Source organism: Vigna umbellata, chromosome 3, assembly GCF_029865625.1.
Source record: "Vigna umbellata cultivar VRB3 chromosome 3, Vumbellata_1.0, whole genome shotgun sequence".
Classification (NCBI taxonomy): Eukaryota; Viridiplantae; Streptophyta; class Magnoliopsida; order Fabales; family Fabaceae; genus Vigna; species Vigna umbellata.
In genome coordinates, this window is record NC_142167.1 from 41,508,518 (window position 1) to 41,521,745 (window position 13,228).

Genomic DNA, 13,228 nt, shown 5'->3' on the forward strand with positions numbered 1-13,228 from the left:
GAGAGCATTGCTAGGAGTGTTAAGGATAAGAAGAATTGTGAGTAGAATAGTTCAAAGTGTGGATTACTGGATGAGCAAAATACAAATACTAGGGCGTGTGTAAGCAGTGACAAATCGAGAGTTGGGTTAGTTGAAAGATTCAGGCACTTAACATTTTAAGGGATGATATGAACGTTATTAGGGGCCTTAATTGGAAGTAGGAAGTGAAGCGCTCGGTAGAACCAATCGAAAGTAAGTAATGAGCAGATTTTTAAGTTACGAATGGGTGGTGTATTGGAAATTCAGCTAAAGAATTTGGTCCTTTATAGTGGATTTGGAGATGGATTTTTGCAAGGTCATCACGATCAACTTAGTAGATGGGTTTATGAGCAGGAGTAGCTAGGTTTACGTGTTATAAAGTAACATGTCAAAATGTAAAGGTGGAACTTTGTAGATCACACGACAACAGGATAGGGTTACCTAGAACTTAAGTCAATTACCTTTATAGATCGGTCATAAGGTAGAGGTACTATTAGAATTACTGAGGATAGGCTGACCAAGAAATTTTGCTTTATGATCATCGGTTTGAGGACTAACCATAATGATGGGTTTAACTCCACAGTAGGTAAGTAGATTTTTTTTTTTTTTTTAGAATCCAAACTGGTAGCAATTCTGGTAGACATTTTCAGTTCATCTCTAGGTTCCGTACAATCATTGAAGAGTAAGTTGGGGGAAACCAATTGATGATTTGTTCAACTTATTACTCCAAGCGAACGGCCAGACGGATAGGAAAAAAATCCCAAAACAGGAAGACCTGGGCATACGCATGTTTTGAGTCTATTATGGGTTAGAGATGAAGTCTCATTTTCTCCAAGAACCAAGCAGTTCAGTCCTTGCATAAACTGAAGAAATTTGATACTCTCCACCAATCAATTGGAAAAGTTTCTATGCTCTCCTTCTTAAACAGTAACTGTCAGATAGACCAACTTTTAATTCATTTAGTGGGTTTTCTTGCTGATTAGTTGTTCGGTTTTCGTTTAAACGTTCGTAGTGAAACTTTCTATTCTCTTCTTTCTGCACGTGAGTTATAAACGAATGTTCTATTTTTCTCTTCTTGGACATTCGTTATCTCCATTCTTTACTTGGATTAGCTATATATATATATATATATATATACATATATATATATATATGTATATGTCTTGAATTTCAATTAATAATAATTTTTCCCCGTGTTGATCAGATTACTTGTGTAGGTGTTTTCTCTCCTCTATTTCTCTGATTCCTTCTGTTTCTCTGTTCACACTCGAATCAAACAGTGATAAACTTTCCCATTTCACCATTTTCTTTGGAAAGACTCGTGATTTCCTACTAGTAATTTTCCCATTCTGTATTTATGTCATGAGTTGGTCGACCTTTCAAAGCTATTATCTCTTTAATGAAATGTTGTCAACCAGTTCTTTACGTCAGCGTTCTTCTGTAGTTCATTTTCTTCCCATGATCATTCAGCCTTACTCAAATATAACCGATCGGTGTGGTTGAAATCGATTACGCGTCTGCCAGTCAAAAGTTAATAATGTGCTCGCATGGCATTTGATCGTGCATCTTCCTGGGTATTATGGAAATGGCTCATGGCGATTGTGTAAATGTGGTATCAATCTGCTCAAGGCATTTCAGTAGTGCGGCTATCGATCAAGCTGTGCCATCCCACAAATCCATTCTTTTCCGTCATCAACAATCGCTACAAACGAACACGTTCGCTATTTCCATCGTCGCTCACAAGTTACTGTAAACAGTGAATTCCCTTCAACCGAACACACCCTTAAGGAGAATAGGGCCAGTTGCGTACGACATTGCCTTGCCTCCTCAACTGTCCAACCTTCACCCATTTTTCCACGTTTCCCAACTTCGGAAGTATATAGCTGATCCATCACACGTACTGGAGTTAGAAGACATTCAAATTCGCCAGACCGGACACTGGAGATGCAACCTGTATGTGTGGAAGACAGCCGCACCAGACTTTACAAAGGAAAGGATGTTCGTCTCGTGAAAGTGGTGTGGAATGCAAAGACTGGTGACTCAACATGGGAGGTTGAAGAGGCAGTGAAGGAATTGTAACCTCACCTATTCCCTGGTAAGCCTTAGAATTTTCGAGGACGAAAATTTTTGTAGTTAGGGGGAATGTGAGAACCTGATTAATTAAGCACTTAAATCCACACTCTGATCACCATTTACTACCCCTTTGCCACGTCAAAACCCACTCACTTCCACTCTGCATGCGCCTGCCATGTGTCACTGAGGGAACGTTCCAAAAACGTTAGTGGAAAACAAGTGGCATGCAGAGAATGGACGTTCGTCCTGCGTGGGAAGAGAAAAATATTTTCTGGAAACCTCTTCTCCATTCCTTGCATGCTTCATCTTCTTCCCAGAAAATCTGAATTCAAATCCTCCAGCTTCTCTCTAAACTCTTTTCATCTTCTCTCTAAGATCACTCACCACCAGCATCTTTGCTTCCATTTCAGAAACCGTAGGATCATTCACGGTGTTGTAAGCTTTCATTTGAACCGAACAAGTTAGAATTCTGTGACTGGTAAGTCCTCATCTCTGCACTTCGTTCATTCAGTTCATGCGAACCAAAATTCTGGTTGCATGCGTGGGTTAGGGGTCTGATCTGTCTACGATTTTGGTGTATTAGATTAAGTGGAAGTTGTTGAGTAAACTTCTGGATAGAAAGCTGTGAGAGCAAGAGTGAAACCCTAGCATTTGGAAGTTCACTGCTGAACCAGGTAAGGGAAGCTTTAGTAATTTAATTTAATACTGGTTTGATGTTCATGACAGTAATGAAGTGTACTGGATGTCTGAAATACATGAAATATTTGATGTTTGATTATGTATGAAAGAGCTTGTTGCACTGGCTGTATATGAATGATAATGTTTGAAACTGTATGTTGATGCTGGTATGTCTGCACTTGAAAATGGATAATTCGGGTTGATGAGATGATGAATATTGTTGAATCTTATGCAGAAAGTGTGATGTATGGTTTGGAATATGATTGAATTTCTGTATGATTTGGAATGATTTGTTTGGAACTGGAAAATTCATTATTGATGATGGAATAATATGAATTCTGTAATGTATGAAATTTATGATGGAAATGAAACTTTAAAGTTATGAATCATATGAAAATCTGTGAAGTTATCGAGTTGAAAAATCTGGAAATTTTTATCTTCTCTGATCGATCATGTACGCTCGTCATCGAACGGTCTTATACCGTTCGGTTTCCCTGGAACATCACTTAGAATAAGGATTCTTTCATTTGGAAAGAAATCTGATTAAGAACGAGCGTTATTGGTGTCAAGAGTTAGGTGAGCGTTCGGCTTAGCCTAACGTGTCCAACAATTGAAAATAAAGTGAAGTGTAGTTAGGACGCTTGGTCTTGTTTACCAGCATTCGTCATAAGCAGCGCTTAGTATTATATTAAGCGTTCGTCCAAATGAACTCTCGATCTTAGATTGAGCGTTCGTCCTAGTTAGCGTTCGGTCTGATACTGAACGTTCGTTCAAATGTGCGTTCGTTCTATTTGGTGCTCGGTCATTGACCTGGCGTTCGTCCTAAGGAGGGTTCGGTTTCTACTGAACGCTCGTCCTTATAATTGCTTCGTGAGCGAACTTCAACAGCGTTCGTTCAATTTATTAATTAACGTTCGGTCTTTGACTGGCAGTGCTTGTTTCCGAATTTATTAATACTCTGGTTATTTATTTGGATTCATTTAAACTGTGATGGTCCTTTTCATTTAACCTCAAGTCCTTATACTTAGAATTTTCCTAAGTATTATTCTGATATTTTAGACTCAATCTCAGTTACATTACTCCTTTGTCTTAACGTCCGTGAATGGGTAATGGTTCGTTTCTTTTGTTCAGAAACGTGATATCAGTGTATTGTAATACATTCGTCTGGATCTATTAAAAGATAAACTTGGTTTAAATTAAGAGAGTGGAACATAGAATGGAAATCTGAATAAGAGGAATGTTTAACAATGTGCGAATGATAGTGTGAATGGATTTATTGGACTGGATTGTGAATGAGCGTTCCAAGGAGGAACGTCTCCATGATGTGAATATGAGAGGTAGTGTAGTATGACCATGGTAAAATCGCTGATGGCTGTTCATCCTGATATTCCGTGATTGCTCATCCTCATGTAGAGGAGAGTAGTTCATGCGTGGGAATGGCAGGAGACACTAGTCCTACATAGTACTTTGGGCTGATAAGGGTTAACCTCGGGTGGCAGCTGATGCGAATTCCAGTTATTACGTCACCCGGGTGCACGAACGCCTGCGGTTACATGGATCATACAGTCCGGACAGTCTTTAATTATGAGAATTTGCATGAGTTACTGTATGCGTGGATATATATGTATCTAACGATGTATGAATGGTATGATTGATTTACTATGTTTAAAAATTATGCTGATTGTATTGAATTAAATTACCTAAGCTTACCCTTGCAATTTCCTTGTGTTGTCTACTGTATATGTACGTCCGTCTTGTCAATGCGATGATCATCCGTTGTGGATGTGAGCAGATGGAGAGGCACCTCTTGAAGATATGCTAGAAGAAGAAAATTTGGAGGACGCCAACCTGTTAGAAGTAGAGGTTAAAGCCGAGCCTTAGCGCGCTCGTTAAGTTTTAGTCTTTGGTTTATCTGTATAGTTTTTTTTTTTTTTTTTTTGGGACGTTCGGTCAGTTATTTTGTAAAACTGTTCGTTCTGATTTATTTCCTGTTACTCTGAAACGCTCGTTAGTTTGTACTGCAGCCGTTCAGCTTCGAAACCTTGAACTCTGTTTAATTTTAAAGACTGTTTACTGTACTGTTAATTGTAATTAATTCTGATCTATGGTAATTACTATATTTTGGGATGTTACACTTATCATGCGAGTTAATTTTAGGTTTAATTTCTAATTTAGTTTTTTATTTTTATTCGAATTTTAAAAATATTATAATTATTGATTTTTTTTTCAATTTAATCTTTTGATTTGTAAAGTATCTAATTTAATCTTTTAATTTTTTCAAAATATTTAATTTGATTGTTTTCACTAATATGTTTGTCGTCAAGAATGAAAGTTCTCGATACAGATTTATTTTCATTAATTTGGTTATTTTTTTTACATATATTGTCGTATTTGTGCAGAAGAATTATTATTTATAACAAAGGGCATTAATAAAAAAAATTCAAATTAGACATTTTAAAAAAGGAGTAAAACCTAAATTAGAAAAATAAAGACCAGAGATTTTTAAAAATTCTAATAAAATTAAAGAAAAATTAAGCCAATGATTTAGGTTGTTGTGGTAGGCTCTTTGAATAAACAAAGCATTTTTGTTCCAATACGGGACGGTTTGAAGGAAGTTCTTCTCTCTTTCTCTTCGTAAGTTCCTCTTTACCTTTCATGCTAGGGTTCCAATTCCTCTTTACTTCTACACGTAATTTTGTCTTAGTTCTTTCCCTTCTAATTGTTAATACTTTGAAAGTAGAAAGTAGAAGAGAAAAAGAAAACTCAGAGGTCATTCTTCCAACTTTGAGAAAGGAAATAAATAAGTTGAGAATTTAATTTTGATTCACTTTGTGTGTATTTTAGGCGATCCATTGTGTGTTGTCCATTTAGAAACAAGTTAAACACCTTCGGCACTGAATGAAATATGCCTAACTAATGTTTACTCATATTGTTTTTGTTGTAGAATAAGTGATATAAGATATTGTGTAGAATTTCATTTTATTTAGTGGTGTACTATATTGGAGATTGTACTGTAATAATCTTTGGTGTAACTGTTGAATTCTATTTGAAAATTTGCTTATCTCTCTGTTGTCCAGTTGACGATGTTGGAAACTTGCTCTGTCTTTTGATATGTTGTGGGTTTTAGGATTCCTTATGGTGGTGATTTCGTTTAAAATGACTGAAAGAAGGGTGCTGTTTTAAATCAAATAAATTTTTAATTCTTGCGATGATTACAAAGGAAGACACTTCAAAATAAACTCGATGCATATTTAAGTTGAAGACTTCACATCAAATGAATACTGTCAGTTGTACTTTACATTTTTCATTTAATTCTGCTTACTCGTGTATGTTATATAATGGTTGTGGAATATATTTTTATATTTTCAAATTTGAAGTACCTTCATGTGTCTTATAATGTGTGAGGTTGTTTTCAAGCTTTGTAGGTCAAGAGTCTAGAAATGTTCATTGGTTATATATATGAATACTATAAATACTCAAGTTGTTTCTTACCTTGTTGATAGTAATTTGCTAAAGACTAGAGGCTTATCTCAAGCTTTTAGTGTTTTAGGATAATTGGCATCATTAGGCTGCAATGAAACTGAAGCATTTTAGGAAAACATATGTGGTTAGTGTGTGTAACCTAAGTGACTGGTCGGAGAATTAGATTTATAACCAGTGTGAATTTTATCATGTTTTAATGCTATTATGTTGTTATTGATGAGGTTATATATGTCCCTTTTGAAGTCTTTCTACTCTTTGATTTTTTGGTGTAGTTGTGCTGTCTGAGTATTTCTCTTTTGATGTTTGCTCAGCTGAATTAAAAAGTGGATTCCTTTGATCATTTGAAGGGTAGCAATACCCTTGATCAAATGATGGAGAGTGGACCTATTGATCAGCCTAAACCACAACAACAAATGTGGTGTGAGAAAAAACAGACTGCTGTCCATGAGGAAATCAAGAGAATGAACCAACTTCCTGCTAATAGTGCATATGGCATGCATCGTCTTAAGGTTCTTAATAAAATTCTGCAATTAATGTCAGTTAAGGTAAACCATTCTTTGTTTATCAGCCTTAGGTTGTTTAGTCATATACTTTGTCTTATTTTTTAGTTTCATAAGCATGTATTTGAATTTTGGTCATAACAAGTGACTAATCCTATTACACTTTTATGCTGCTATTTCAGAGAACTGTATCACAGGAGCAGGAGTTGGAGTTGCTTTTTGCGGGCCTTTCTCTGTAAGAGTTATCATTGATGATGGTAAGTTCCGGGGGAATCAATAGTAGATTTATAACTATTTTGCAATGTTCTTTGTTCTGTGCATATGAAATCTAAATGCTTGTTCTTTTCGCTTTGGAGAAAGGATATTTTGACAACCATCTATTACTTACACAACTATTTGATCACTATTTTTATTAATAAAATATTAAATTACGATATTTAATTAAAATATAAATTATGTTATTAAATAAAAATAGTTGTATAATAGTGATATTAAAATATGTTTGTCAACATAACGTGGCTCTTTGGCTTTATATATTTTGTTCCTGAAATTCATAATTGCAGTTTGTGTTTTTGTTTTTAAATTACATTAATGTAATTTGGGTGCTTTTTATGTTTTTAAAACCAACTGATCCAGGTGTCTTTTATTTCTCATTCAGCCCCTCATAATCTGCACCTTGAAGGTCAAAGGGGAAAGCACAAGGCTTGTGGCTGTCTTTAAACAATCTTGCTCCTCTTTAGCTACTGTGTTTAATATAATAATAATATACATCATGTTGCATGTAAAAACAGCCTCCATCCCCTGTTTTCCTTCATGTCATTAGTGGTTCATTCATGCTATGGATGATGATCTTTCTTTCATATTCTGCTCATGGATCATCTAAGTCCGTTATTGATAAATTACGTAATTCATGCTATGGATGATCTTTCTTTCACAAGCTGGTCATAGTTCATCTATGTCCATTGTTGATAAATTCTGTAATGGCTCTGGAAATGACCTGAAAAAGAAAATGTTGAACCCCAGTGCAAAATATATTGTCAATGTTGTTTGAGTTTTTTGAGTTGTTAGAACAAAATTTTAGGGTGATGGTATTATTTTTTTGTGTTGTTTAATGAAGACACACATTAGTGATTTTGGGTACAGTCAAAGCATGTGTTTTAAATTTTTTTATATGGCTACTGGTAATTAAATAATGACAAGCTCATTTGTTTTATAAAATATTTTCTTTACATTTGAAAGTAATAAACTCCTTTATAATGTCAACTGCGAATAAAATTATCATTTTGATTGAATTTTTATTTTGTTGGTGAACTGATATTTGAAACATAGCATAAACCATGGTAGTTGAATCGCTTCGCCCATAAGAGAGTTTAAATTTTGAATTGTGACTCGTATTGTGAATAGGAAGATTTATAAACATTAAAAATTATAACATATATAAAATTGTAAGATATATAAATATATAGTATGTAAAAATGAAATTAATAACAAAATCTCATAGTTAAATAGAGTGGTCGTATATATGTCTACAAGAAACTAATGACGTGAGCTAGGAACAATCTTGGTAAGAATGTCTACAACTTGAAGTTGAGTAGGGACATGAGGGGGTGAAATAACATGATCATAAACTTCACGAATAAAGTGACAGTCTACTTCAATATGCTTGGTGCGCTAATGATGACTCTTGACTTGATGGAACAGTGGCCAAAAGAGGAATGAAGGATGTAGTGGAATGAATAAATAAGAAGTAGAGGTGATTGGTGTGATTCAACATGGTTTAAACGATGGATTGAGATGAGGTAATGATGAATTTTTATGGTTGGAAGGTGGTTAGAGGAGGCCTCTTTAAACTCTCTAAATCGTGACTCTCAAGGTGAGAAATGTGCTATGGAGTACTCTCAACAGAAGAACAACTCATTCACTCAAAAGTCCTGAATACATGGGAGGAGCTTTACTTTTATAATGACGCAAAGACTCCCGAAGTGTAACTACCAAGCTAATCATTAGCCTACATTCACAGATGAAGTGCCACATGGAAGCCTACATGTACAAGGTAAGAAAGACGTGCAAGACATGTGTGAAATACTATAGAAGCCTCTAGACAAAAACGTTGAGTGGAAGACACTAGTCGTTCGACGCCTGATATGCGAGATGGGTGTAGGTAGCTACTGTAATTCTTGGGGCTAGCTACCCTGGGGTTTTGCTGAGCACCCACTAGTTGAGTGACTTGGCCACGTCGTTGGGCGACCATGGAAAGCCTTGATGGGTTGATCTTGAGCTTTCATGCTCCTTGTTGATTGGTCTTGACAACCTTATTTGATCCTTGTTTAGTTATTTTCCTTTTGATAGGTCCATTGTTTGGACTCAAGGTACAATCCACTCCTTCTTGAGAAAGATATGTCCTCAAATTTGGCGGGTCGTCTTTATTCTAAAGACATCTGGATTTATTATTGAAGTTGCTCCCAACATTCTTGGAAGTTGGTCATTCTTGGATGACTTTATTTTTTTGGGGTCCACATGAACCCTTCCTGGATCAAATATCCTTCTACAATAAACATCAAACATAATCTTAATTACTTTTTGTTTTATAGAAAAGGTAGATAGAAAGATAACATTAGAATAAGACCTCCTCATATTTTGATTTATTTTATTGATGAAAATTGTGAGTCCTACTTCATAAAAACTTTTATTTTTGTCTTGAGTTAGTTGGAACCTTTATAGCAACCTCTTTAAGCTAGGGCCAAAACATGAAGAGATGTTATGGTGATGATGAAGGTGGGGAAGCTATGGAGGATAAGGGGTAAGGCTCACAACCTTTGGTGTTTTAATGGTGATGGGATGATGTGTTGAAGATGCTCTTAGAGAGTTAGGCAAACTCTAGAGGAAGGTGGCTACAGGAGACCACATGGGATGCTCTAGCCTTACCTTTAAAGACTAATAGAATGACTCAACAATTTGACAGTATTTCATTACTAATCTCAAAGTGACTACAAGGGTGGAAACACCTCTATTTATAGGCTAAGGGTGTTTCCAAAATGTAAAAGAAAAACCCTAAAAACACTTCCTTGACCTAACTTCGAGACAAAGGCAAAAATCATTTCCTATAAGAGAAGGACATGTGACAACTACTTATGGGAAACCCTTTCCATTCCTAGAGTGACATGTGACCACTAATTATGAGAAAATCTCTCCAATGTAAGCATAACACATGGCCACTCTCACATGGGACATCCCACACATTCTTGTCCACCAAGCTAGGTTAAAACTTTGACCACATGATCAACCTAAGCTCATGGACATGCATTTTGGGTCAACATTGGGCCTTGGCCTTTGTTGACTCAAGTGGTATAAAAACCTTACATTATTTAGCCTAAAATACAAGGCCTAAATTAAATCCAACACTACTTGACTCATAATTCAAAGCCTAAATAAATCTTAGACTACTTGACCCAAAATACAAGGTCCAAAAATTATTCCTACTCTAGAAGCTCCATGAAGGCCCAAGATGGCCTTGAAGAGAGAGTCTAGGCCCATCTTTCACAGATGACTTCAACTCTTCTTAAAAGTGATTGGTCATGGCTAGAGGGTATGTCATCAAACCTAAAAGGTAACACTAACTCAAGATGTTATTTGGAAATTTTGTTGAGGAGTTTAAAATAATGGAGGATGGAATTGGAATATTTTCACAAGAGAAGTTTGGAGAAAAACATAAGACTTAATGATAATGGGAGAAAAGATTAAGGATTGGAAGACTCCTTTAAAACTCTTGAATCCATCATAATTGTGGGAGTGGAAGGTGTCTTCATAGCACTTCTTTGAATAGGCTTTCTTCCCTATGCTTTTCTCTTATCTCAATTTCATCTTTCTCTTTCTCTATTTCTCTTCTCTCATTTTCTGCATTCTCTTTCTTTTCTTTCTCCTCCCTTTCTCTTCTATCTTCCTCATCTCTGACTCTTTTAGCTCTTAGAATTTCTTATTCTCTAACTTTTAAAGCTTCTTTTTCTTTCTCTTCTAACTCTCTTAATTTCTCTTCACTCTTTTTAGCCTCTCTTTTTCAAGTTTTTTTTCAAACTCAGCTTCCCTACGAAAGAACTCATCAACACCTTTAATGAAATCCTTTCCCTTTTTAATGAATTCTCTCATTAGTTCTTGGTTTCTCTCAAACGAAGGAGGAACAAAGTTTCTTCTCAAGCAAGCTTTCGATTCACTCCAATCTTGAATGAGGGATTTTCTTCCTTTTCTACTCTAGACTACCTATGAGTCCACCATTCACTTGCATATCCTTCAAACCTAGAAATGCATAAACTAAGAATATAGGATGTATTATTTATAGTAAAGAATGGATGCAATTCATCAATTTTCCTTTCCTAAGCTAAATATATTAATGTATTTATGTCTTCACCAAAGAAAGGAATATCTCTCTCAACCTTATATTGAAATCCATCATTATTCCTATTTTCTCTTTTCCTTAGATGCACTTCTTCTTGTTACCATAGATTGAATTCTTTGAGTTCTTTAGAAATTTGTTTCAAAGTACTTTATTTCTCATAATCACTCATTTTATGGTGAGATTGATGTCTAGACATCTTTTAATTTCAAATTTTATCCTAAGTTGAAAAGGCTTAAGATTTCACCAAAAGACAATTCTTAAGTAAGAGAGGTGAATCAAAGACTATTTAAGTACTAAATTTTACCTAACTAGAATGTCTTAGACTACTTACTTGACCAATGTCAAAGAATGACTTTTGAAATTAAAAAGATAACTCATACCAGCAAAGTTGAATTTTAAAACAACTAGACACCTATTCGGACTTTGGTGCGACAAAGCTTAGAGTTTAATCTTTTGTAGCCAAGTCACTCCTAAAAACGCAAATTAAAAACAAAGTGGAAATCCTAAAGTGAGGCTTGTAGCTTTGGTTTCAAGACACACTCACCGTCTAGGTTCAATTTTAATTTTGAGTTCAAAAAGGTTGGCTAAGAGATGGAAGAACACCAAAGGTTCTTCCAAGACACTTGGTTTCAAAGGCCTTTTACAAAGTAACAGCAACAAGAAAAAATTACACATTCAAAACAAAGGAAATTAAGCAATCTCTCAAGTTGTAGAGGTATTTTGGAACAAGACAATAAGGTATCTCTTAAAACTAGTCTAAACTATTAAGGTTTTACTCTCAAAATGGGTCTGCATATTGCTATTTTAACTCACGGACAATTGCATTCTACTATAGTGCTTTTTTTTTCTCCATTTTTTTGCTGTCAATTCAAACCAATTTGATCATTTGCAGCCTTTTAGATTGGCGATTCTGGAAAGCTTCCACCTCCTAAGATGTTACCACTAGTTATGGTAAGCTTTCTAAAAGGAAGTAAAAGATATATAATTTATATAAGATGTTTAGGCGACAGGTTTTATGAAGTGCGTAAGTGGAAAACGTTTCAAAGAGCTAAGCAGAAAACATAAATTTTATACTGGTTCACTGATCCTAAGCTAGGTCCAGTTTTCCTTTAAGAACTAAGGGGTTCCACTAATCTTTAAGAAGATTACATGAGTTTTACCTCTCCAAGTTTACAATGAGTATTCTCATAACTCTTAGTTCACTTAGTCAACAAAACTAGTCAGAGTTTAATCACTCTTGGTTTATAAGTATTCTAACCACTTTTGGTGTCAACCCTAGACAACACGTATAAATTGTTTACCAAATTTAGGTAGACTGTGTACTGCATGACTTGAGCCAACTCGGGAGAATTTTACCAAATTAACCCGAAAGTTGAGCGAAACTTCCATAAGCTGCGAAAAAAATTACAATTTGGGTGTTCTACTAAGGGAATACCTTTCACGTCTGAAGCCACACTTGAAGCCATAACACCTCTATTATCTCTAATTATAAATACATTCTCCAATCCTTCACCTGATCCTAACCGAAACAAAATGGCATAAGGAACTACTAGACAATTAGTCACCTCCCATAATACAGTCATTCGTAATAACACTAAATATCCTAATGAGGTATGAGAGTCTAACCTATTAAATGCCCTGCCAAAATTTAGTGGGTTATCAAAGGATAATCCACACAAACACTTGAGATAGTTCCACATGCTGTGTGAAAATTTTAAATCTCCCAAAATCATCGTGCCTGCATCTCACGACTACACCACTCCAATCCCAATCTGAAACCCTAATTTAGATGGGGAAGGGGACTACCACATAGCAGTCCCTAATTGAACAGTAAAATTTTTCAAATATCTCTCATCTGGTAAACTCTTGTTAAACCCTAGATCCAAAGTGTAATTTTAGACAACATAAGAAGGACTAAAGTGCAAATATTGGAACGTTTTGGGATTTTATGCAATTTTGGAGAAATAAAAAGGGTTGAAATGCAATTTTTGGGAAAATTCAGTTGAGAATAATTTATTAAATATTTTTCAAGATAATTATATATGAAAATATCAACAGAAATATCTACCAAATATTTTAAAAACAG

At 35.2% G+C, this 13,228-nt stretch overlaps 1 protein-coding gene across 2 annotated transcripts; it reads left to right on the forward strand.

The window, feature by feature from the left end:
* Positions 1 to 5,266: 5,266 nt before the first annotated feature.
* LOC148202498 (uncharacterized) lies at positions 5,267 to 7,894 on the forward strand. Of its 2 annotated transcripts, none has more exons than XM_088108754.1 (4): positions 5,267 to 5,403; positions 6,564 to 6,797; positions 6,935 to 7,009; positions 7,411 to 7,894. In XM_088108754.1, the coding sequence occupies exons 2-3, from the start codon at positions 6,621 to 6,623 to the stop codon at positions 6,989 to 6,991; spliced, it is 234 nt and encodes a 77-aa protein (XP_087964880.1). In that variant the 5' UTR covers positions 5,267 to 5,403; positions 6,564 to 6,620; the 3' UTR covers positions 6,992 to 7,009; positions 7,411 to 7,894. The 2 variants fall into 2 exon arrangements, with proteins under 2 accessions (XP_087964880.1, XP_087964881.1); XM_088108755.1 differs by having other exon boundaries at positions 5,313 to 5,403; positions 6,525 to 6,797.
* Positions 7,895 to 13,228: the final 5,334 nt, after the last annotated feature.